General features: G+C 40.3%; 1 protein-coding gene across 1 annotated transcript in view; it reads left to right on the forward strand.

Annotated features, from left to right (window-relative positions):
- Positions 1 to 26930, forward strand: part of FBLN2 (fibulin 2) — a 151959-nt gene that overhangs the window by 101754 nt on the left and 23275 nt on the right. Inside the window, exons 5-10 of the mRNA XM_051983792.1 lie at positions 534 to 740; positions 12695 to 12808; positions 14240 to 14341; positions 16430 to 16570; positions 23166 to 23300; positions 24696 to 24833. Of these exons, the coding sequence (XP_051839752.1) occupies positions 534 to 740; positions 12695 to 12808; positions 14240 to 14341; positions 16430 to 16570; positions 23166 to 23300; positions 24696 to 24833 (837 nt within the window). The remainder of the gene's footprint in view (positions 1 to 533; positions 741 to 12694; positions 12809 to 14239; positions 14342 to 16429; positions 16571 to 23165; positions 23301 to 24695; positions 24834 to 26930) is intronic.

A 26930-nucleotide genomic window follows, 5' to 3' on the forward strand; every position in this document is an offset into this window, starting at 1 on the left:
GGGAGGAGAGGAGGGGAGAAGAGAAGAGGGAGGAGGGGGAGAGAGAGAGAGAGAGAGAGAGAGAGAGAAGAGAGAGAGAGAGAGAGAGAAGAGAGAGAGAGAGAGAGAGAGAGAGAGAGAGAGAGAGAGAAATAGAAAAGACTTCCTAATACCTAGAGGTGGGCAAAAGTTGAATGGGAATAGAAGATAGTGAGTTTCTCTTTATCAGGTGGGTTTTATTGTTATGTTTGTTTTGCAGAGGATAGATAACCATGATTGGGAATATTGTAAAGACAATTGCTGTTCAAGTATAGGGTTGACCACGTGCCCTTTGAGGTTCCTTTCTACCAGATGAGGCTAAAAAGAGAAAAAAATTCTGTTATTGTCTAGGATTGTGAGTCTGAGAAATCTTGCTATCACAATGGCCCTGAAGCCAAGGCTAAGCCTATAGGCTGAGCTGGCTGTGATACAGTTCAGAGAATATGAGCTGAAATATTTCTCTGGAGATCTGTGTAACAATGCAATGTCACATTTTCAAAGAAAGACTTTTCCAGTTTCAGAGACTGAGAACCTCCATGCAGCCCTGTCCATCAGCCAGGAGTCAGAGCTGTCCAACAGCCTGCCTGGGGATGATCGGGATGAATGCCTCCTGTATCCCGGTGAGCTGTGTCAGCACCTGTGCATCAACACTGTGGGTTCCTACAAGTGTGCCTGCTTCCCCAGATTCACTCTGCAAGAAGATGGACTCAGTTGCCTTCCAGGTAAGAGGAGTCAGACTGTTGGCAATCAGGGAAGACCCATCTTGGCAAGGAAGGAAGGGGTGTTGCTGATCTTGATTTTGAATCAAGGACCTTTTTGTGGTTCCTGAAATAATAACTATAGATGGTCACCTATTTAATCCACATAAAAAGCTAGCCTTAAGGGATATAAAAATGATCCACTTCTGCTTTTTTCTCTCTGGGGCATTTGACTGTTCCTCCTGTGGGCAGGGGACAACAACACCTAGAGAGGCATCTCCAAGAAGTAAGCACTTCTGAGGAGTTAGAGGATGTATAAAGTAGCTCTGGATACTCATCCTAATACTTTTGAGTCAATTTTAAGTCATTAATAAATTTGTTCCTGAAAAGCCCAGATACAAAAGTCAGAAACTCCCCATGCCACAGACTTTTGTGGATAATGTGTTCCCAGTGGTTTAGTATGGAAAGAAATGGCATTTCAACAACTCTCTTACAGTGCCCTCCTCTGCCCTTATGGTACCTTATCCCCATGAAAAGCATCTACAGAGTCAGGAAGATCCAGGCTAGAATTTTACCTCACTTACTAGCAGTGGGACCTTGAGCAAGCCACTTACCTCAGTTTCTTCATCTGCAAAATGAAGTACTCAATGATCAGATGCAAACTTCTATGACTCTTATCCCGTATAGGTCTATCTCCCTGAGAAGAAGTGACCAGTAGTCTAGAAGTTTCCTTCTATACTTCTCCCCCAACTAAAAACTGATCTAGGGCACTGAGAAAGATACAGAAAATCAGTTCACATTAATGTGTTAATAGGTGACAATGTCTACAGCTAAGGGTATTTGCATTCACTACCCTGGTTTGCTCAAAAAAGTAAATTATATCAATGAATGTGATGGGGGGATTTCAGCAAAGAACAATGATGAGCCAGTGAGGGAGCTGTTTTTTTGGGGAAAGGAAAAGTAGGATCTTCCTTGTGTTTCTGACATCTCCCTGTGTAGGCTACTGCCTACTCTATCCAGATATGAAGTTATATTTGATGTAGAACAAAGATCCTCAAACTGTGGGTTTGTGAAAGATCACAAAATTATCATTTATTATGAGTAAATGTTTGATTTTTATACCTATTTCATTTATCTATATATGCCCAGGGTCACGTAAAAATTTCTCAAGCAAAAAAGATTGCTAGTGGAAAAAGTTTAAAAAGCTCTGGTCTAGAAGGAATGAGAGCAAACAATTTCCATGTCAGTCCATTGTGTCTTTTGTTCAATCCTGGCATGTTTAGCTTCTGAGGGGTAACTGGAGAGAGAGCCACAGGACAGCACTGCCAAGCGCCTGTAGCCAAGTCAGATCTAGGGGCATACAAGCCAAAAGACCCTGGGGGACCAGCTCAGTCAGTTCAGTTGCCAGCAATCTGGATCTGGCTCCATGTCCCCCAAACTTCTCTCATTTACTTCCAGCTAATTGCTGACCTGTGGCAATGATTGATAACTGAGCGTTTGCTCTAGGGGAGAGGAAGCTTGATTTCCCCCCAATTTGTTCAACCATTCTGAGTCGTCATGGAGTGATGTTTTTTCAGACAGAGCACTGTTAAAACAGAAAAATGGCAAAGGAAAAAAAAAAAAAGATGGATTTGAAGTAAAACCAAAAACAAAAATCTGATTTGAGCCCTCACTCAACACATTTATAAACATACCTAGAGCATATCAGCCACAAAACTCCTGTTAATTTTTTTTTCCTGAGGCAATTAGGGTTAAGTGACTTTCCCAGGATCACACAGCTGGGAAGTATAAGTGTCTGAGACCAAATTTGAACTCAAGTCCTCGTGACTTTACTTTAGGGCTGGTGCTCTACCTATTGTGCTACTTAGCTGCCCCTCTCTTGTTAAATTTTTAAGACGACTTTTATTGCTTCAAGAAAATTGTGATGCACATTTGCTGTGTGTGGTTACTGACTTGACCTATGATTTCAAGAGTTTCAGTCACTCCCAGATAAAGAAATTCCTTGAAAGATAAGGACAGAAGCTGGAAAAATAGATTGAGACTAGTTTTTTTTTTTTTTTTGAAAGGCTTTTAATGCCACAGTAAGAAGTTTGGATATCTTTTAGGCCAAAACTTCTTAAAATATGCGGAGTTCAAGTCCATAACTGAATATGGAAGTCATGAAACAATTTAGCAATAGTAAAAGGTTCTGTCCTGCAGTATCAAATATTCCACCAAGATTTAATTCTTTATGTAAAAATAAACAAGCACATCCATCTGATTAGTATGCAAATTTACTTTCATCTTTAATAAAATTATATGTATACCAAAAAAAAAAAAAGAAAAGAAAAGAAAAGAAAAGAAAGAAAGAAATTTGCTCTAGTAGTACAGGTTGCCACTTTCTTTGCAATTTATACTCTTAGAATAAGTCTTCGGAACCTGAGGCCCATGAAATTTTTTCAATATATTTTGATAATCATATTTCAATATAACTTATTTACTTAGTAAATTACTAAGTTTATTTTTTGTATTTTAAAACATTATTTTGAGAAGGGTCCATAAGTTGTACTAGATTTCAAAGGGACCAGGATTCCAAAAAGGTCAAGTCTTTAACCCCAGGTCTTAAGAGAGTGGCTTACAGCAGTAATTCTGCCAGTATGATCCAGAGAATTCTGGAAGTCTCTGAAATCCTTTCAGAGGGACTACAAATTCAAAATTAGTTTTTATTTCTAATATGGTAAATATCTATACATATAACCCATATAAATGAAAACTCTTTGAACAAATCCTCAATAATTTTTAATAGTATAAAGATACTGAGAACAAAAGTTTGAGAACCACTGGACTAGAGCACTGAGAAGTTGAATGACTTGCCCAGGACCACACAGCCAGTTTGTGTCAGAGGTAGGACTTGAACCCAGGACTTTGTAGCTTCAAAGCATCTGGGTAGCGTCAGAGTGCACAGAGCGCTAGGCTGGAGTAAGGAAGGTCTGAATTAAAATACGATCTTAAAGATTTATTAGCTGTGTGACCCTGTGCTACCTTTCTTCCAAGGTCATTGTGAAGATCACAGGAGATGATATTTATAAAACACTTAGCACAGTACCTGGCACATTTTGTTGTTCTTGTGGTTTAATAGTGTATGACTCTTCATGATCCCATTTGGGGTTTTCTTGGCAAAGACATTAGAGTCCTTTGTCATTTCCTTCTCTAACTCATTTTACGGATGAGGAAACTGAGGCAAACAGGGCTAAATGACTTGTACAGTCACACAGCTAATAAGTATCTAAGGCCAGATCTTTCTGAACTCAGGTCTCTGTCTCTGACTCTCTCTGTCTCTCTGTTTGTGTCTCTCTCTTTGTCTTTCTGTCTCTCTTTATCTCTGACTTTCTCTTTCTATCTTTCTCTTTTTCTGTCTCTCTGTATGTCTCTGTCTCTATCTTTCTCTCTCCTCCTATCCCTCTGTCACCTGGTAGTGAGCAGGGAAGATAAAGCTGTAAGTCTGTGGGTGAAAAAAGGAGTATACGTATCTCTATATAGATATATTTGGAAGAAAGAAACTAAGGACCAGCTCAGATTTCCCTGACTCCAGGTTAGGTGCTCTATCCACTGTGCCAACTAGCTGCAACTTGGCACATAGTAGGTGCTTAATGTATGCTTGTGTTTTTTTTCCTTTCATTTAAGGTCAGCTCTCTGTCTCCCACACCATGCACTACTTTTCCTTTTCTTTTAGTAGTTGGTAAATAACAAATGCACAAACATGTATAAATACAAAAATTTATAAAAACTTTTTTTTTGTTTTACTTGGGCTTTGGGAAAGTAGTTTTTTTTTTTTTGGTTGTTGTTCTTGTTCAACTATCTAAATATTTGTTTTTATTGATGAGAGTTAATAAAATGTATTATTTATAGAGAAATGGCCTAGGGTAGTAGAAAGAGTGGTAGCCTTAAGGTCAGGAATAGTGAGGTTCAAATAGAACTTCTGATGATTTCTAGTTGTATGACTTTGGCCAAATAACTTAACTCTCAAAGGGATCTCAGTTTCCTTATTTATAAAATGTGGAAGTTTGAGATTAGATATCCCCACGGTGTGATAAAAAGAGTATTGTACTTGAAGACAGGACATCAAAGTTCCAAATCTTGGCTCTTCTACTTATTGCCTTGAGCAAGTTGGTCCTTAGTTTTTTGTTGTTTTTTCCCCCCAAAACATATCTATATAGAGATATGTACACATACAGCCTTTTTTTTTTTCACCCAGAGGCTTACAGCTTATCTTCCTTGCTCACCACCAGGTGATAAAGAGAGAGAGATAGACAGAGACAGAGACACATACACAGATTCAGAAGCAGAGAGACAGAGATGGAAAGAAAGAGACATACACAGAGAGACAGAGACATAGAGAGGAAAATAGAGAAGAGAAACAAAGAGGCAGAAAAGAGAGAGAGGGTGTGTGTTTGTGTAAATGAGAGAGAAAGAGACAGAGACAGAGAGAGAGAGAAAGAGAGAGAGAGAGAGAGAGAGAGAGAGAGAGAGAGAGAGAGAAAGAGAGAGAGAGAGAGAGAGAGAGAGAGAGAGAGAATTTTTTTTGCATTGGAGCCTTTGTGTATCCTTACTTCTGACGCATATCTATATCCACATCTACTCTGATGCTAGTTATCTATACAACCTTGGGAAAGACAACTCTCTTAATTTTTCTGGGCCTGTTTCTTCATCTTTAAAATGAAGAGATTGGATTCATTTGTATCTAATGTACAACTCTGTGTGTAAGATATCATGAAACATACAAAGATCTGTGATGACAGCATTGTGGGCTTAGCTTTAGGTATACTAGGAAGCCCTTCCACCAGTAGACCTTAAACAATCCATGACTTAGATAAGTCCCAGGGAGTTGCCTGAGACACACAGACATTGAGTGATCTGCTTAGGATCAGATTATTGTTCCTCCTTCATTTTGAAGAGGACCAATGACATCATAGGGTGATATCTCGATTTTCAGGTGAATTGGATTTAATTAAGCAGATTTGTGCAAAGTCTTCAGCTTCACTGTCTCTTCCTGAGTCAGTGAAGTCCAATGGCAGGACAAAAGTCAAGACAACTGAAATGTGTAGTTGTCAGAAGCAGAATTTGAACTCTTGCCATCCTGGCAACAGGTCTAGCATTCTTCTAGGTTTTTAGGAGGAGGATAAGCATTTTTAATTCCCCCTTGCAAAACACAGGTATTCAAATATTTAAACAAAAACTAAAGAGAAAAATAGCCACAAATGAAACTAAATGAAGCAACAGTAATTGCAAATGAGTGTACACATAATTGTATCTTTCGGTTGTTTTCCGGTTGTTAAAAGAAACAAAAGATGCACATAAAAACTTCAGGTAGTAATGCAATTTTCTCCTGTATTTAACATGAATTTTGTTGCTGTTACTATTGCTGTAAACTTAACGTAATTATAGTTAGCATGTTTATTGTTCATTTGATTATGTTTTGCTCATTCTGCATTGTTTCATATGAGGTGCCGCCATATTTCTTTGAATTCCTCTTATATATAGTTTCTTATGATGCAGTAATACTCCACTATATTCATACATCATGATTTGTTCAACCATTTCCCAATCACATATAGTTTGTTTCTAGTTTTGCTTGTTTATTGTTATTATCACCATCAATGTTATGGAAAATTCTGCAGAAATAGATCTTTTTCTGTCTCATTTCTTTATCTGCAAAATGGAAAGGAGAGGACAAATAATAGTAAATATTTATATAGCATTTTAAGCAAAGCACTTTGCATGCATTATCTCATTTCATTTTCCCAACAACCCTTTCAGGTGGGTGCTATTCTTAGGCTCATTTTAGAGCTAGGAAAACTGAGGCTGAGTACACCTAGTGAGTATCTGACAAAGGATTCAAACTCACATCTTGAATCTAAGACCAGCATTCTATGCACTGCTCTACTCCACTCTAGAAAGGTGATCTCTGCTCATGTTCCTAGGACTGTCCCAGCTCTAGAAAGGTCTGAGGGACAGGTTCCTTCCCCCTTTCTAGACTTCAGTTTTTTCTTCTATAAAATGAGAGGACTGAACTATACTGGAGCCTGTGGCCATATTTTAAAAATACTTGGATAACAACATTTTAATATAATTGATTTTCTTTGTACTCCTCTGTGTTTTGTTTTATGTATTTAAGAACATGATTCTAAACAGGGTTCTGTAGGTTTCCCCAGACTGCCCAAGGGGCCCACAACACAAAAATGGTGAAGAATCACTGGACTAATGACCTTCAAAATTCTTTCCAGCTCTTTACATTCCATGATTTTATTATCTTAGAGCTGGAAGTATAACAAGATCATGAGGACATTTAATCATTTTATGGATGGGGCATGTACTTGGCACAGTAGGATAAAGGGTTGAATCTAGAATTGGGAAGATCTGATTCAGACACTGGCTCAGATACTACTTATGTGATTGTGCTCAAGTCATTTAACCTTGTTTGCATCAATAATTTCATCAATAAAATGGGCATATTGATAGGCAGGTAGGTAGTACAGTGGATAGAATGTCAATGCCTAGAGTCAAGAAGATTCATCTTCCTGAATTCAAATCTAGTCTCAAGCACTCAATAACTATGTGATGCTGGGCAAGTTATTTAGCCCTGTTTGCTTCAGTTTACTTATCTATAAAATGAGCGGAGAAAGAAATGGCAAGCTGCGCCAAAATCTTTGCCAATAAAACCCCAAATGGATCACCAACAATTGAACAATAACAACAATAGCTCTTTACCTGCTAGGACTGATATGAGGACCAAAGGAGATAATAATTATGAAGCACTTAGCACAGTGCCTGGCACATAGTAAGCACTGTGTAAAAGTTAGCTATTATCATTATCATTAATAGATACAGAGACTAAAAGGCTTATAAAATCAGAACAAAAGCAAATAACCTGGCCTGCAACCAGCAAAGAAACCAACAGAGGGCAACAAAACCTTGGATGAATAGAAATTATTCCACAAATAGGGAAAGCAATGAAGATAGTAGTCAGGGAAGCAAGGGAGGAAGAGATGGGAGAATAGATATGAGGGGTTTGTGGGGAGTTTAACCCAAAGAAGAGAAAATGGAGGGGATTAAGGCAATAAATCCGAGGAAGATGGATAATAAGTTCAGTTAGCCTAAGTGAATATGGCTACAATCACCATATTGAGAGATATCTTTTGAGTAGGATGAGATAAGTAAGGTAGGCAGGACCAGTGCATCCAGTAGCAGGTCATTGAAGGCATCCTGGATCTGAATCACCATGCAAGCTTGACAGGAAATAGTCCTCAGAGGCCATGATGCATCCTATTTCCCTTGCTCTTGATGTGAGACAGCTTGCCAATGTTCCATGATCTTCCTAAAATGGGACATTCAGAATTTCCAGATGTGGGGCCTAATGAGTAAAAAAGTACAGGGAGCCTATTACTTCCCTTGTTATGGATACTAGAGTATTGCTAATAAAGTCCAATATCATAAGTTTTTTTTAGTTCTCTCATCACAATGTTGGCTGATTCTGAGCTTGTGATCACCTCAATCTTCAGGTCTTGCTCCCATGGATGGCTGTTAAGAATGGCCTCCCCTATCTGGGCCTTGTGAAACACTTCATCTCTCTCCTGGCGAAATTTTATATTGCTAGTTTTGGTCCAGGCTTGAAGCCTGTTGAGATTTGTTTTGGATTATAGTCTTCCAACAAATTAGCCTTCCCCCCCAGTTCTGGGTCAGATGCAAATCTGATAAGCACTTACTCTGTGCCTTCATCCAAATTATTGATAACAATGTTCAATCAGACAGAACCAAGTCTGAGGCCCTGAAGCTGCTATGAGGAACCTCCTTCAATGCTGATAGAGGTCCATTCATCAACTCTTGGGGTACACCCATTCAATCAATTAGGAATCCACATAACTGGGCTCTCATCCAGGCCACATCAGTTCAGGTTGTCCACAGAGATGTCAGGAGGCAAGCTTCAGGAACAAATTATGATGCCTTTCATTTCCTTTCTTTTTTCCCTTCCTTAACATCTTGGGCTAATGAATAACCCAAAGACAGGTAGGCAGAAAGAAAAGGAGGAAATGGAAAAGGAGAAGGGGAAGGAAGAGGAAGATAAAAAGAAGGAAGAAGAGAAGGATGAAAGAAGAGGATTTTTCCATAATTAAAGCTGAGGTCATTAGTCCTCAAATTAATTAGAATTGGTCTATGTTCATAGTATGGCCTTTTTGTGAAAACTATCTTCACAACCCAGCCAATTAAGCAATTAAACTTTTACTGAGTCAACAGGCAGTAAGTAAAATAAAATTATTAATTTAATATAAACAGTTATTGATTTCCTAGAGCAGTGAGACTATTTTATGAACTTAAGTGATTTTCAACTCAGTAAAAGTGATATCATTTCTAGTATTTAATTCATTCTCTCTCTCTTACCATTTTTTCTTTTTGCATATATTAATAATCTTTTTTTTCTATTTTCCTTTCTTCTCTGTTTTAGTTGTTTTCTTTCTCTTCCTTTTCTTCTCTCCTTTTCATAGTTATCTCCCTTCTTTTCCACCTTCTCCACATCTTTCATCATCTTTTCTCTCCTTCCAGTGCTGCCATGGACACTTTTCTCCCCATTTCCCTACATTGCCATCCTTTCTTTAAGTACTACCCTATGTCCACAAACATTTCTTGCGCATTTCCTGCTTATATTCTTTCATTTGCAACTTCACTTCTCTTTGTGACAACTTTTTCTTCTCTCCATTGAAATCATATTCTTCCTTCAAGACCCCATTCAGGTACCATCTTCTTCAGGAAGCCTTGCTTGATACTGCTCTTTTTCAATGGAAATTTTAGATCATGCCAAAAGTCCTATGGTTGGCTTTGCTTGGTTCATGGAATTCTTCTTTCCAGCTTCAATAGGCTCATTTGAGGTGATGTCAAAATAATCTTCAGGTTCTGGGGATAGATAGTCTTTAATTTGAACTTGGTTTTGGGGATCAAGAGTTAACCAAAATTTTCCTAGAGCAGACATTATTCAGAAGCCAGTTTCCTTCTGGAAATCCTGGCTTTTTCTGTTATCTCAGCCTTCTCTCTTTAACTGAAGGAAATACAGATTGAGAGTCCTGGTGCCCTCACCCACCCTGCCACCATATATACATTCTTCCTCTGAGGGAACTCTGAGAGTGGGGGCAAGCAAGGTCAAATTCTGAGGCTCACTGGGCTAATGGATTGAGATGGTCTAAGGAAATCAGGTAATTTCCACTGGAGACACAGAGCCCCAGAGCTGATGGAGAATAGTTTCCTGGAAGCTTTCCTGGAAAATGTTCAGCCCTGCTGGGCCCTGGCCCATTTCCTCCCTATGTGTCTGTTGGCGTGGATCTCCTCCTGGCACGTGGAATCCTTAGTAGGAGGGAGGGAGGGAAAGAGGGAGCCCCAGGGAGCAGGAGGCAAAACATATGTCCCTGCGTTTGAGTGTTATGGCTTTACTGGTAATGTTACAGGTTTCATCAGGCTCCTTACTTAGGAGGAATACTAGTTTGGGAATCCATGCCCTAATTCTTTCATGAAACAGCTGAATGACCTCACACAAGTCAATTATCCTCTCTGAACCATGTCTTTTCTTCATCTATAAAAGGAGGGTGATTACTCCTGCCTTTCCCTATCATCCAGAGTAGTTGCAGTTTTTAAGTGAAGTAATAGATTAAAAGTGCTTCGATGAAGGGAAAACACTGTGTGAGTGTGAAAAATTCTACTCCAGCCATTGTCTGTCACTGGGATGTGGTGACTAATGAACTGGACTTGAAAGTCAAGAAGTCCTCTACCAAATACCATGGCTGGGTGGCTCGATAGATAGAGCACCGACTTGGAGTCAGGAGGATCTGAATTTAAATTTGACCTCAGACATTTAGCACCATCTGTGTGACTCTGGGCAGGTCACTCTCAAAAAAAAAATCCCAGAAACCAAATAAAAGAATGTGTGGATAAGTCTACAGCCAATATACAAAGGACAATCCTGAAGAAACTGTTTTGTGTCTCTCGCTGGTTGTTTAATAATAGCCAACATTTGTATAGTACTTCCTATGTGATATAGTACTCAGTGTTTTGCAATTATTATCTTATTTGATCATCATAGCAATCCTGAAAGGTAGGTACTTTTATTATTTCCACTTTACAGTTGAGGAAACTGAGAGAAAATAAGTGATTAACTTCAGATGAGACTGAGGAGTTAAGGACCTTATCCAAAATCATGCAGCTAGTAAGTATCTGAGATTGTGTTTGAACTCAGATATTACTGACTCCAGACTCAGTGCTCTCTGTCCACTGCACCATCAAAGCTGACTATGCTATGCAGATATTGCATGTATATGTTCTCAGGAGCTTTATCTCAATGTCAATTGCTCTGGCAGATCGGGGCCCCAGAGTAAGACAACAGCTCCAGCCATAGCATCCCTGAGGAGTAGGGGGGTGTTTTTCTATCATTTCTATCTTTTCTGCTTATCACCTCAATATCAAACAACCAGTTAATTGTGTTTTTCTATATCATCTAGCTGAAAAAAAATTGGCTCCCTAGTATAATTCTAACCAGCTAATATCTCTTCCATATATTGATAACCAATTCCCAAAAGAACATTTACTGAAAAGATATAGGAAAAGTCAAAATACAAATATATCCCCCCCCCCCCAATCAGAGCATATCGTTTCCATCTAAACTTCTATCTCTGGGTAGAGTGGTCTCAGACTTAAAGTGTTGCTAGCAGGAGTCCTCAAACTACAGCCCGCCGGCCAGATGCAGCAGCTGAGGACGATTATCCCTCTCCCCCAGGGCTATGAAGCTTCTTTATTTAAAGGCCCACAAACAAAATTTTTGTTTTTAGTATAGTCCGGCCCTCCAACAGTCTAAGGGACAGTGAACTGGTCCCCTATTTAAAAAGTTTGAGGACCCCTGCGATAGAGCATTATCCCCACCCACCTACTCACCTCAAATCAGGGTACTTTTCCATCTTGGAAAAATTGGCTCCAACATTTTTTTATATTTTTAAAAAAGTTTTATTTTGTTTCAAATTCTTACCCCTTTTTCTGCTCCTTCCCCACCCATCGAGAAGGTAAGCATGATGATGCTTATTATGCTTTTTTTTGTCAGGCAAAATATAGTTCCATTTTATAGGCTCCAACTTAAAGTAAAAGCTACAAATATCCCTCACACTAAATTCACTTCTAATATGGCATAGCTAGAGACATGTTGCCTCTTAGTTTGCAGCACTTGCGGTCTTGGCTCTGATGTTGGGCTGGATCAACCAGTACTCAATTCTGTCTCCAAAATGCCTTTGCCTGAGACTGGAAGAGAAGCACAGAGACAAAAGCATCTCTGTGCATTCTTAAAGTAATCTGGTAAGATAGGGCCACCCAGGGGTTTACAGCTTCTCTTTCCCACTCACCGCCAGGAGATAGAGGAGTAAAGAGGGAGACAGAGACAGACAGAATCAGGGAGAGACACAGAGACAGCAACAGACAGAAACAAGGAGGTAGAGCAAAGGAGAGAAAGAGAAGAAGGAAAAGAAGGAGAAAGAGAAGGAGGAGAAGAAGAAGAAAGAGCAGAGACAGCAACAGAGAAACAGGGAGGCAGAGAAAGCAGAGAAGAAAGGGGAGAGAAAGTGAGAGGGGGGGGTGGGAAGAGATTTTTTTTTTACATTGGAGCCTTTGCTGTGTGCCCTTAGTTCTGACTCAGCGTCCAATTAAAAGGCTGTTCTTCATCATGCAGTGAATGGGGAACAGTAACAATACACTTGTACCATCCTTTGAAAAAGAGGGCATTATATACCTACATGTATTTCTGGAAGTAAGCTCCCTAAATCTCCTCATGGAGTGGTAACTGCACATGATGCTAGAACTGGCCCCTGTTATCCATTCCTCGGTTACATTTATTAAAAAGAGCTAGTGATTGAAGGATGCTCCTTTCCCTGACTCTTCCTCTTTCCTCTCTACATTCTTTCTGATTTGTGTGTCGACAGATAGTGAAGTGATGAAGCCAAACACTGGAGAAGAAGGGCCCCTTGCCCCCGAAGCCCCCCACAGCCAGCCTGAAGTCATGCGAATGCCTCAGCCAGTTCCAAACACCTGCAAAGGTACGTAAAGGGAGTAGCAGATGGGGAGAGGAAAGTGGAGGTTTGGGAGAGGCAGGGCATTCTAGAAAGAGCACTGACCTAGAAATGAGAGACAGGTTTAAGTGCTCACTCTGAACATCATATGGTACATGTTAGACTTGGAGTCAGGAAGACCTGAGTTGGAATCTTTCCAGTTCATAATAGTTGTGTAGCCATGGGCAAAAAGCCCTTGATTTTTCTGAGTCTTTGCTTCTATAAAAAATGGGCTAATAATACTCCCCACAGTACCTGCTTCATTGTGCAGGCTCTAATGGAGGTAATTTAGTATATAAAGTACTTTGCAAACTATAAAAGCACTAAATTAATATCAAGGCTGTTCATCTGTAAAATGGGATAATACTTGCTTAGCTGACTCACAGTATTGTGAAGAAAATGCTTTGCCTATTATTAGTAAATCATAATTACCGATAATAATAATGTCTAGATAGATCAACAAGCCTGTAATGAGTGCTCTGGGTCTAAAGGGGAAGCAGTGGAGGAAATATCTGCATGCTAACAAGAGACTGAGTCCTAGAATTATGCAATGGGAACAATCACAGGGCCTTAAGCAAATGGGTATCACATACTTAAGGGTCCCACTATGCTCCTATGTTCCCAGGGGTGCAGATGATCTCCATTCCAATGCAATTCAATTCAATCGATGTTTATTAAGCACCTACTGTGTGCAAGGTACTATGCTTAGTGCCAGGGGTACAAAAACAAACATTTTAAAAATACAATTTCTTGTTCCAAGAAAAGATTAAACAATGCAAACATAAGGATATGCATGTTAATTGGAGGAAGAAGGAAATAGTGCTAATTATCAATGGGATTAGAAAAAGCTTCCTGTAGAAAATGGCACATCACTTAACCCCAATTGCCTCCCCATACACACAAGATATTAAAAAAAGAAAGAAAATGATCCATGAGTTCAGCCTCGAAGGAAGCTAAGTGTGTGGAGAAAGAAAGTATGTTTCCAACTATGAGGGGCAATGCAGGTAAAAGAAATAATGCTAAATTTAGGAAACAGCAAGTGAGCTAGTTTGATTGGAATGCAGAATGTATAAAGGAGAGCCATATGAAACCAAACTAGAAAAAATAAGTTAGAATCAGACTCTGAAGAGCTTTAAATGCCACACTGAGGAGTCTATATTTTATCCTAGAGGAAATAGGAAACCATTGAAGATTTTTGAGTAGGGGAGAGACATGGTCAGAATGATATTTAGGAAGGTTATTTTGGCTGCCATGTGAAAGATGGATTGGAGAGAGGAGACCAACAAATTAAAAGGTTATTGGAATAGTCCAGGTGAGAGGGGATAAGAAACTGAACTGAGCTAGAGTACTAGAAAGGCAATGGGGAGCAAGTCCCCATGATCTTCCTCCTAACCTGTCCCACCTTTTACCTTGATTTAGACAATGGTCCTTGTAAACAAGTGTGTAACGTCATAGATAACAGAGCCATGTGCTCTTGTTTCCCTGGTTATGCTATCATGGCGGATGGAGTCTCCTGCGAAGGTGAGTGTGGGGGAGTGAAGGGTTGGAGGAATTAGGGGAAGGCTGTCCATATGTGAACAGACTAAAAACTGTGATCCCTTTTCAGATTAGAAAGATAGAGGCCAAAAGGAGGCAGGATCAAATCCTAGAAACTCATGAAGGGCCAGAAGGATGGAGAAATACATATATGTATTCTAAAAGCTTAATCCAGGGGATGCTCTGGAAAGATTAAAATATGTAAATCTATCCTGTCCATAAAGAAAAAGCTACTCATTATGTCACATTCAAGTTGATCTAGTAGTCAGTCCAGGGTAGATACTAGACAGTTTTCCTTGGGTGAAAGTTTCTGATAGAAAGCTATTCTATGGGTCATAAGCTTGAGCTCTTGTGGAGAATTTGGAGCTAGAAAGAGAAGATGGGCTAAAACAGGAAAGAATTCGACCACCTTCCTTTTCTAGTTTGAAGCAGCCAAGTCTAAGGTACAAGGACTTTCTTTTCCAGTCATTACCCTAGCATCCTTGAGTCCTTAGGATTGAAGTAGTCTGGGAAGAGGAATTCAATTTAACAAATATATCTTAAGGTCCATGGATATAGCAGGCACTGTGCTAGGGAATGACATGAATACAAATGGGTAAATTCAAAATAGATCCAAAGGAAATGGGAAGTAATTCTGTGGAGCTAGTGGGGAGAGCACTAGCAATAGAGAGGTTCAGGAGATGCCCAGGGAAGAAAGGAAGAGGCAGGGTCAGAATGGCTCTCTTTTTTTTGATAGCCACTTTTTCCTGCCCCAATTTCTAGCCATGGGTGTTGGGACAGGGGCCATGAGCTTAGGATGTTAGAAGGTTGAACAGAATCTACAGACACAGTAAAGAAAAGATATGAAAGGGGAAGAAGAGTAAGAATGAGCTTTGCAGTGTAAGGATAGGACAAGGGGAACTCAGGCCTTTTTTCTTCAGGGGCTAAAAGACCATGGTGGAAATGGGCAGGGTTTTTTCTTAGACCTAAGAGGGTGACTCCCAGGTCTTCCCTTCCATTCTGGGCATATCTCTGAGTTGGGTTTCACCCCCCCCCCCCAGGAATGCCATATGTGCTTCCCCAAAAGGCTCTTTCTTCTTTGATCTCTATTCAGTACCCTCATCCCTCAGAGGACATGCTAAAGATACATTTAATCTTCTGCATCCGCCTTCTTCCACCTTTTCCTCAGACCCCAACCTCTGCCAGCATTTCTTTGTTTAATTTTTTAAAAATTTATATTTATTTTTCATTCATTCGTTTGTTTATTTATTTATAGCCAGTATTTCTTTAACACCTGGTCTGTTCCAGGCACCACGCTAGTTAAGTTAAGTCAAGCCAGTACTCATTTATTGAAAGTTTATTACGTGCCAGGGACTTGCTATGCCCTGGTGATACAAGGAAAAGCAAAAGCCCACATCTGACTTCAAAGAGCTCACAGTTCAGTGAGGGATACAACGTGCAAACAACTACAGACAAACAAGTTATATATAGAATAATGCTATCATTGGGGATTTTAAGACAAAATGCAAAAACAGGCCCTACCCTCAAGGAACTTACATTCTACTGGGGAGAAAGAATGTATAAACAGATAATTAAACAAAATAATTAATTAAATGAAATGAAACAACTAATTGACAGTGAATAGAGTGCTGGACTGGTAGTCAGGAAGGCCTGAGTTCAAATCCTGCCTCATATACTTACTACCTATGTGAACCTTAGGCAAATCATTTAATCTCTGTTTCAGTTTCCTTATCTATAAAATGGAGATAATAATGGCACCTACTTCACAGAGTTGTGAAGATTAAATAAAATAACATGTAAAACTCTTCACAAAACTTAATATAAATGTTAGCTATTATTATAAACAGGTACAGGACATTTTGAGAGAATTGACAAGTCTTACCTCTCCAGCTAGACTAAGTTCCTTGATGAGTCCTAGGGGCAGAGCTGCCATGGTCAAGGTCAGCCCGGGTTCAATGTTGTCTTCATTACTACTTTCCTTCCCTCAGTTTGCGAGCACAGGCCAGCCATCGTCTCCAGTACCATTCTAATGGCCTTCTGTTTTTCCCTCCTGTGTCCCCCATGGGGCCGTAGACATGGACGAGTGCCTCAGAGGTGCTCACGATTGTACCCGAAGACAGTTTTGTGTGAATACGTTGGGATCATTCTATTGTGTCAACCATACAGTGATCTGTGCCGAGGGCTTTATCCTCAACATGCATAGGAAATGCGTGGGTAAGACAAGAGTGGCTCTTTGTCCAGCCACAAACCATCACCCATCACAGCTCTCCATGCTATGCCACGCCGTGCATCCCACCCTCATATGCTAAAGGGTCCCTTGGTCTCCTTTGCATATGATATTTCAATGTGGCTCATCCTGCCATGTGCTTAGACTGCTATGTCGCGTGCTATTGAACGTTGTCCTGTCCATATCCAAAGGTAAGCATGGACAGGGGAAGCAGTTGGAGAAGTAGAGGGTGGACTAATGACTTCTGAAACCTTGTTATTCTACAAGGTTCCCTTCTGGGGTTACCGATGGGATGAATCAGACTATTAAGTAAAGAAACGGTGACCCAAGGTTGGGCTTGGATACGTGAAAAGTACAGATGGTTCCAAAACTATATTTGAGTTTCTAAATCAGATTACTCACCTCCCCCTACTTTTTGACTACAATGACTACTAAGAAACAAAATCAATAGTTTTGAGTTATTTATTGCCTTTGATTTATGCTGCTCCATGGAGGAATTAAAAGGATAAAATATAGTACAGATCACAAGAATCACAGGGTATAGACCTGGAAGAGAACTTAGAAATCACTTAATCCAAATCCCTCATTCTTTGGAGGAAGAAATTATAGCCTAGAGAAATTATAGAGTTTACTCAACATCATCAATAAGTTCCACAGCCAGAATATGAATCCATGTCTTTTGACTGCCAGTTCAGTGCCTTCCACTTTATTACAAATGCTAGAGGAAACAATATGGACCTTGGTCAAGATGTAATATATAATCCATTCCTGAAATCGTGAAAGCTTACTATGTGAATGGAGGAATGAATTGTCAAAGGAGACCATTATTAGTTTTATATCTTGAGATATTCAGACTTTGAAGATCTAGTTTTGAAGATGCAGAGAAGGGATGAGTAGCAAAAGGTGGGAGAGGGAGGGAGAAAGAAAGAGACAGAGACAGAAGAGGAGAAACAGTGACAGAAAGAAGGAGGGAGAGGAAAGGTGGGAAGAAGGAAGGAGAGAAACAGAGATAAATAGATGGAGGGGAAGGGAATTATTTTCATCTTGAGCAAAGTTTTATTTTGCTTTGTTTAAGTTGGGACTAAGTCTTGAGAAAGAGGGAGAGGGAAGGGGAGAGGAGGAGGAGAGAGAGAGAGGGAGGGTGGGAGGAAATCAGAAGCTGGGGCAAGCTGTATTATGTGGATGAGGAAGCATTGATTTGCTGTGTGATGGTAGGTAAGTCTCTTTCTACATCTGAGCCTCACTATAATGCTCTGAAAAGTGAATGAGGTTAAATTAAATAATTGCTGAGGTATCTCTGAGATTTCAAATTCTATCATTTTGAGATTCATACAAAGGCTTTAGAAGTCCCTCTGAAGATGTTTTCAGAGTCAAGTGGCCAAGATTTCTGCTAACCATGTATTCAATCAGAATCCTAGACCCTTTACTGAGGCTCCCCACTGTGGTTTTGGGTAGGACCCAAATTTGGGGTTATTTCTATTTGTGTCTCTAATGGAATGTACATGTGACATCCAGCAGCATGCCTTCCACCCTACTCTTGACAAGGACCAAACAAGAATGTGAATAGGAAACCCTTTGGTGCCTGAAGACGTATAACCTATGGCTTGGCAATCCCAGTCTTCCCATCTTCCTTTGCTGCCCGCCATGTCTGTAGAATATGTGAAGTATGAGCGATTCCTGTCCTGTCTACCTCACAAGTCCCTACTTCCTCCCCATTTTCTGCATCTATGGTGCCTTTTGGGCCCAAGAGGAATCATTGTGTCTCTGCCAAAGGCCTGCTTGTCCCCAGAAGCCCCAATCCAGCCACTGCTTCAGGCTCCATGCTGAGCCTCTGGGGGAAAACGTGCAAAATGCTTCCATACTTTGCTTGCAAAAATGATGTCTTGGCTCTCTTCTGGTGTTGGATAATGTCGATATGTGCACATTTGAAAAAGTGGTCATCGCAATAAAATCTGCCCACCACTGGAGCCATACCCAGAGAGATACCTTCCCTTAGGGGTTTTAGGAGATTACACTTTAGGTGCTGGCCAAGGTGGCTTGTAAATTCCAGGCAAGATGGGAGGAAAGATAACTGGTAGTTTTAGCCCTCTCCTGGCCTCCATGAGGTCCTGTGCATGAGGCTTAAAACAAGCCTTCTCCCTGGAAAGGCTATCTATTGGAAAGAAGGCCTGACTCAAGAAAAAAGAATCTCATCTGCATCTAGTTTGGGAGTAAACTCTTAAAAGGAAGCCTCCTTTAACCCACTTGAAGAAGCTCTCTTTTTTTAGGGGAAAAAACCAATCCCTTCTGCTTGGGGCAGAGAGAACAATGTGACTTTTGTTGCTTGATTTGAGATAGTCTAATAACTAGGAGAATGAGGGCTCCATGAGAGAGATCAGAGAACTAACTAGTAGTTTTAACACCCGGACCAAGAATACAAAATGTAATCTCAAGTCAATGTTTAGAAAAGGAAAATTCAGGGAAAGACTTTAGGATAAAGGGCCCCACTAGGGGAGAGATCCCAGGACAGCTCCCTCCCAGACAGATCTGATTGGGGAAATTTGGGGCATTATATATATATTTTTTAATTTGCTTGGAAAAGGTCTTGAGTTAGTTTGGTTGGTTAGTGCCATGGCTACGTTTTAGCCTGACCTTTTCCCACTTGACGTGTGATCCATTTAGATCATGGAAGGTAAGTTTTGTCGGATATTTTGAGGAGGCAAGAGGCAGTGGCTGACTGGGATGCTGTGAACAGAATGGAGGGATCTGACAACCTCTTCCTTTTTTGGGAAGGGGAGTAAGATGAGAAGGGAAGGTTCCCCCATTATCCTTTCCTGCTATGAGTTGGGCTTCTTCCAAGACAAGGCTCACCTGCCTCTTTTACTCAGAATGTCTGTGTTCCCTTTACCTGCAAATGTATCTTCACTCATATGAATAGTCAACTTCTCACAGCCGAGCTGAGAAATTAAGTGTCGTGCTGAGGGCAGAGGAGAATGGGAGATTCAGAATTGAATTAGATATGATTCGGGTGCTACATACCAGTAAGAATCCATAGAGGCTGACATACTCTCAGAATAATCTGCAGCAGTACTAATTTTGCATGGTCCAATGGAGACGGAAGGCAGCCTGGTATAGTGGAGAGGGTGATGACTCTGGAGTCGGGACAACCTAGGTTAAATTCCCACCTCAGACATTTACTTGCTGTGTAACCCCCAGGCAAATCACTTAACCTCTCTATGCCTCAATTTCTTTGTCTGTAAAATGAGAGGGTTCAACTCAATGGCTTCCAAGATCCCTTTTTACTTTAAATTCTAATGATTTTATACTGAGCTGATGCTGTGGCCCTCTTTCCCAAGAGGATAAAAGAATTGCATCATTCTCTTTGAAGAGAATGCAGACATCCCACTCAGCTGGAGTCAGGGACATTTCTAAAATAACACTCAGGAAAATCACCCACACAAGCTTTTCTGCCTCCTCGGCCCTCTCCCCATCACTGCTCCAAGTTAGTGCTTCTTTCTCTTTTGGGCTCATTGTGACTCCCTCGAGTTTTCTCTCCCCTCACCTCCTTATCTTTTCTTCTCTGTCTCCTCTTATTTTCCCTTCTCCCTTTTCTCTTTCATTCCCCAATTTTCCATCCCCCCTCTTCTTGGTCTTTTTCCTTTATTTCCTTCATACCTGTTCTCTCACCCCCTTCCTCTTTTTCCCTTCTTCTGTGTCTCCTTGATTTCTTCTCTCTCCTTCCCATTCTCTACTTTCTCTCCTTTCCCTCTCCCTCTCTCCAAGTTTCCATTTCCCCTTCTTGGTATCTTCCCTCTCTCCCTTCTCCATTTCTCATTCCTCCCCTCATCATCTTCTTTCTTTCTTTCCCTCTTTTTTCTTTTTTGCCTCCCCTTTATTTTTTTCTCTCCTTGATCTTTCCCCTCTCCCTTTTCCTCCTGACTCCCTCCTTCCTTTCCCTCCTTCCCTTCCCCTTTCCCTTCTTTTCTCCTGCTCCATGTCCCTCTTTCTCCCTTCCTTCTCTTTCCTTCTCCTCTTCCCCTCTCTTCCTCTCACTTTCTCTCTGCTCACTCCCTCCCTCCTTCTCTTCCTTTTACCCTCCTTCTTTCCTCTTTTCCTATTCTATCTCCCCTCTCCCTCTTCTCTTCTTTCTTCTCTCTCTCTCTCTTCCTCCCTCCCTTTCCCTCTCTCATTTTCTCTTCCTCATTCCCTCTCTCCCTGTCCCCTCTTTCACGTTTCCCTTCTTCTACTCCTCTCCCCCGTATCCTTTCTCCCTCTCCCTCTTTTCCTTTCCCTCCTCTTTCTCTCCTCCTCTCCCTTTTCTCTTTTGCTCTCCTTTCCTCCCTCCCCCCATGTCTTTCTGTCTCTCTCTCTCTCCCTCTCCTCCCAGTCACCCTTCCTCTTCTCTCTGTCTCTGTCTCTCTGTTTCTCTGTCTCTCTCTCCCTCCCTCTCTTCCCCTTTCTGTCTCTGTTTGCCTCTCTCTGTCTATTTCTCTCTCTCTCTCTCTCTCTCTCTCTCTCTCTCTCTCTCTCTCTCTCTCTCACACACACACACACACACACACACACACACACACACACTCACTCACTCACTCACTCTCCCTTACTCTCATCTTTGCTCTATCAAGGAGTTCAGGTGGCACTTTCAGATGTTCTGTATAAAACTATACCTTTCAGCCATAGTAGAAGAAAAGAAACTTTTAAGACTATCTACTTGTAGCCTCAGGATCCTCTACTCTGACTGCTTTGGGGATTGGGAGGATTTTTTCTCCTAGATGCTATGTGGGGCCTTGCAAAGTTCAGGTTAAAAAAGGCTGATCCTGATACTGACCTTGCTTGCAGACACTATTTGCCCAGCCCCATTACTCTCCAGATCCCATAATTGAACCCCAGAAAAGAGGCCTGAAAGGACCCAAAGAACAGTTGCAGATGGCCCTTCAGAAGGGACTGTTTTCTCCAGGCAGGTGAGATCAGAGGGCCTTCCAGCACTCCTTTTGACAGTTACATCCATGAGAATGACTCTCTTTTTTCTCCTTTCAAGCCATTCTATTTCCATGGCTGGGTGACATGGCTAGAAATAATGGGATAAGATAAAGAAAAGATCAAAGCAGTTAAAAAATGGAAGACATCTTTATTGTTCACTAGCCCTCAGGTGAAGATCTAGATCCCTAAAAATCATTGGGATAAAAGCCTCCCTCACTTAATGTAGTATAAAGAGCTCTTTATTTAGGGTCTAAAAGCCTGAATTCGTATCCTATGATGTGTGACCTTGGTGAGGGATCTATAAAGTGAAAAGACCAAATCAGTGATACTATGATACTACCTACTTCATTATGGAATAAACAGAAGGGAATTCCTCTTTACATTCAATTCTTTGAATTGTCTGGAATTGTCTTGGCTTATAAAACTTTTCTCATTTATCCCTCTTCTTTTTTTTCCTCCTCCTCCCCTCCTCCTTTTCCTCCTCCTTCTTTTCTTCTTCCTTCTCCTCCTTCTCCTTCTTTTGCAGCTGCTGCTACTTCTTCTGCTTCTTCTCCTTCTATCTGCTGCTTCTTCTGCTTCTTCTTCTCTTCCTCCTCTTCCTCCTCCTCTTCTTCCTCCTCCTCCTCCTTCCTTCCTTCTTCCATTTTTCTTCTTCTCACTCTCTGTCTCTCTGTCTCTCTCTGTCTCATTTTATCCCCCTCATACATACAAACACACACACATCTCTGCTAGCAATTAGCATGTTTCCAGCAGATACTACAAGGCAAAGAAAATCACAGTCCCTAATCTTGAAGGATCCACATTTTAATGTGTGATATAGGAAAAGGGAAGGATTGAACTTACAAGCTATGTGCAGTATATAGAAGATGAACACAGAGGGAAGACACTAGGTGTGGAGAGGACTTTTTAGAACCCTTCTCGTGGGATATGAATTAAGTCTTAAAGGAAGTCAAGAAATTCAAGAAGCAAAGAGAGGAGGGAGAGCAGTTCAGCAAAATGACAGAGCAGAGAGTTTGAGTATCTTGTGTGAGATCTGGCAAAAAGACAATTGTCAGACAACCTACCTTGAATGACTCTTTACAAAGCACTGGGTTAACATTTCTTACCTTTGACCTAGTTGCAGTGTCCAGATGTGGCCAGATATAAGGATGTGAGTCCAATTATGTCTCTCATGATGGTAATTGAAGGGCCTTTGAGGTCAGCAGCCCTCAGCCTGAAAATGCCTCCCTGAAGCCTTAACTGTGAACAAAGTCAAATTTCACAGCTTCTCCTCCAAACAACCACACTGTTCTGTATCAAGACACCCAGAACTTCTCTCTGGTGTCCAGGGCCACATTCACAATTTGAACAACTAATTTCATCCCTCACTGTCAAGTCAAGCTAGGGAAATTATAATGTTTAGTCATAATCAATGAAGCTACCCCTACTCCCTGAAAGTGGATGGTGCTGGAAAAAGCAGATTTTGCAAAGCAATGTACCCAACAATAGAATCCTGGCAAGGGAGCCCCTCGCTAATTGACCTTGATCCAAGCAGTTTGATTCTGCTGGGATTTTAGAAACTGTCCTTTGATGGTAGTGAGCTGAGCTGTTGAATTCTTCACTTGTTTCCTTTTCCTCTTCTAGATATTAATGAGTGTGTGACAGACACACATACATGCAGCCGAGGAGAGCACTGTGTAAACACAGTGGGATCCTTCCACTGTTACAAAGATCTCAACTGTGAGTCGGGGTACGAGTTGAAAGAAGGAGAGTGTGTAGGTAAGAAAGATACCTTCAATTTCTTAGCTAAGGATCCAAAGCTCAGCAAGAGGTTTTTGGTTGATTTTTTTTCCTTATATGATTATTTAATTTGCATTCACAGATTCACTCATTCCCACTCCTAATGCTATGTTTGAGGAATTTTTTTTTAAAAAATGAAGAATGATGAGGACATCTGATTTAAAACCCAGATCCATTTATATCAAGGAATAATAGTCTTCCACTAGAATCTACTACCCATTGCTCATGGTCGTGACCTTGAGTCATTGAAGGTCATGCCAATGCAATACAGGTTCTGGCAGGTGCTTCCAAATTGGAGGAACTTTGAGAGAGAACATGGTCTAGGGGATAGGTTCAAGAATGGGATTCATGAAGAACTGGTTCAAATGCAGGCTCAGATTCTTATTAACTATGTGATTTGGGAAAAGTCCCTGGATATATCTTGGTTTAGGTCCATATCTAAAAATGAGAAAATTGGACTAATCAGCCTCAGCTTCAGATTGATCATCCAATAACCATGGACTTGGTGAGGGACTGTATCTGTCTCTCCAGAACCAGTCTAATTATTTCATAGGAGTCTCATTGTCAGATTGGCCATAGGGTAATGGATTTTATTTTGGCCGCAAAAACTCTCCAAGCCCATCTACTACAACCGAAGAGGGATTGACATCTAGATTAATTCAATTCATTTCCATTTAGTTCAATAATTATTTAGTAAATATTGATTATATATGCAATGTTGTATTAAGCATTAGAGATAGATTGTATGTATTTATTGTACATATTGTTTCCCAGACAACACAATGTAAGCTCTCTGAAAGCAGGGACTGTTTATTCTTCTTTTCACATTCTCAGAACCTAGTGAAATACTTAACACATAGTAGGTACTTACTAAACAATTGTTGAATTGATTACTTAAGGAGGTTACATTCTGCTAATGAAAAGGCATTTCAACCACACTAATAGATCCTTGCAATACTGAAGGGTTCAAACCCCTGTGCTTTCAATGAAGGGACAAACATGGTGTCTTGTAAAGAATACTAGACAGGGTGTCAGGAGACCTGGGATTCAGGCCAGATTCTGGCCTGATTTTTGATATGGAGCAAGACATTAACTTTTCCTCTCTGGGTCTCAGTTTCCTAACTTATAAAATGAGTCAGGGGAAGAGACTAGATGATCTTTGAGTCCCCTTCTAGAGCTACCAATCTATGAAATAAGCAGGACCTGACACCATAAAAGTTGTTCAATTAGGTGCTGACTCAGACCCTGACTTTAGAATTTGTCTCAAGGCCCTTCTATTACCCTTGGCTCTTTCCCTACATTCCTTGTTAGTAGTGCTTGCAGGACCACTTTGGAGGAGAGACCGTCTGTTTACTTCCTGTCTTTTCTTCACAGATATTGATGAGTGTACCCAGGGAACCCATAGCTGTAAAGTCAACTTTGTGTGTCAGAACACCCAGGGTTCTTTCTACTGTGAATCTAAGCAGCGCTGTATGGATGGGTTTCTTCAAGACCCAGAGGGCAACTGTGTGGGTAAGTCTCCCAGACCGATTCCAGAAGTTTTGGCCTGGGCATCCATTCCCATTCTCATTTATCCTTGAGCTCTGGACCCCATTCACTGTGGCTAGGACCAGCTTTCAGTAACACATCAAAGTGGCAAGATGGTGTCCACTTCCAATATCTCAGCATTATACAATTAAACACTTTCCACAGACCTATCATACACAGTGTGGTTTAGTGAAAAGAAAATTGGACTTTGGACTAGAAGACTTTGGTGTAAGTCCTGAGTGTCACTTAATATCTGTGAGATGATAGGGAAATCTTTGACTTCTGGGAACTCTCGGTTTCCCATTTGTAAATGAGAACAGTTGCTTCCTTCCCTCCCTACCTCACCAAGGTAGAATTATAAGGATCAGAAAAAGGTATGCTACAGGGTAGTAAAAGAACATTTACTTTAACTTAAAAGAATTAGCAGTGTATTGCAAAGAGCATTGACCATTGAGTCAGCAGACTTAGATTCAAATCCCACCTCTGACATTTTCTACCTCTCTGAGCTTAGGGAAGTCCAAGATCTCAGTTTCCTCATCTCTAAAAAGAAGATATTGGACTATATGGCCTCCAAGGTTCCTTCTCCATCTAAATCTCTGATCATATAACATTATAAGCTATACTTAAGTCCAGGCTCTGACTTCTATTGGCTGTATGAACAATGAGTAAGTTACTTTGCTCCCCTGAGACTTAGTTTCCATATGTGTAAAATGAGAATCATAATACTTACAGCACTGACCTCATAGGTTGAGCATGATACAATTGATTTGTAACCCTTAAAGCCTTCTCTAAATATGAGCTACATGTCTGGGCACTCATATATGACCTGGCCTCTCAGGAATTATACCAAGAGCCAGATATTTTCCTCCCTGTATACTACCATATACTATGTATATGTATGATATACTACCATACACTACTCCTGTATTCCATCCCAGTAAAGGTTTTGCCATTGTCTTTTCTAAGTTATAGTAATAATAACTCAATAATATGCTAACATCATACATTACCCTTCCTAGGTATCACATACAAATTTTTAACATGGATTTTTAATATTTCTCAACTCCAAAAGGGTCGTTAATGATAAAAATTCCAGGTCCCATGGCTGGCCAGTTGGAGAAATATTATGGGACAGTAGAACTTCTTGCTATTCTTTAAATGCTATCTGAACCTATATGTTTCCCCTTGAAGGTATATTTAGAAAAAAAAATCAAGATGATTGTAACTCACTGGGAGGTATTGTCAAAAACCAGTTATCAAAGCTGGTACACATTTTGTAATGAAGCAAAACTTCTGATGTCCCTGGCAGTAAATAGATGTGTCATTTATAGGCAAAGTGATATAAATAAAAGAATCCTAGATAGGGAATCAGCAGAGATTTGAATTCTAGTTCTAATTAGTCACTTACCAATTGTGTGACCTTGAGTCATTTCTCTTCTCTTGGTCTCATTTTATTCATCTGTTAAATGAAAGGATTTCATTAGTTCAGGAATTCTTCACTTTTTGTGTATATGAATTCCTTTGATACTTTAGGAAAGCCCATGGAACCCTTCTCAGAATAATGTTTTTAATAGCCATAATAGCCATTAAATGCTTAGAATTACAAAGAAAAATAATTATTATTGAAATACAGATTAAAGATGAGAAGACTATGATCATGGATGATCTAACAGCAGATCTTATACCTTAATTTTGAAGTAGTGATTGATATTTTTAGATATTTACAACTATAATACTATATAAAAATATTTGTGATTTTTACTGGTGATAAGTTTATGAATATTGCTAACACTATTGTGGTTTGTTGCCTACATTCACATTTCAAGGAAATGTTAACTTTTAGTTAGTTGAAAGTATAATGTTGTTCCCATCTAAGTTCATAGACCCCCTGAAAACATTAGTGTTCCCTAGATTAAGAGCTCTTACTCTGAAAATTTTCTCAGAACTTTTCCAGTTCTAATATTCTGTACTCTAAGGTCCCTTCTATCTCATATTTTATGTTCCAAAGTCCATTCCAGCTTTAATTTGTCTACTAAGTTCTCTTCCAGCTCTAATATTTTATCCTAAGGTCCCATAAAATTC

The sequence above is a fragment of the Antechinus flavipes genome, chromosome 1 (assembly GCF_016432865.1).
Source record: "Antechinus flavipes isolate AdamAnt ecotype Samford, QLD, Australia chromosome 1, AdamAnt_v2, whole genome shotgun sequence".
In the NCBI taxonomy this organism is placed as follows: Eukaryota; Metazoa; Chordata; class Mammalia; order Dasyuromorphia; family Dasyuridae; genus Antechinus; species Antechinus flavipes.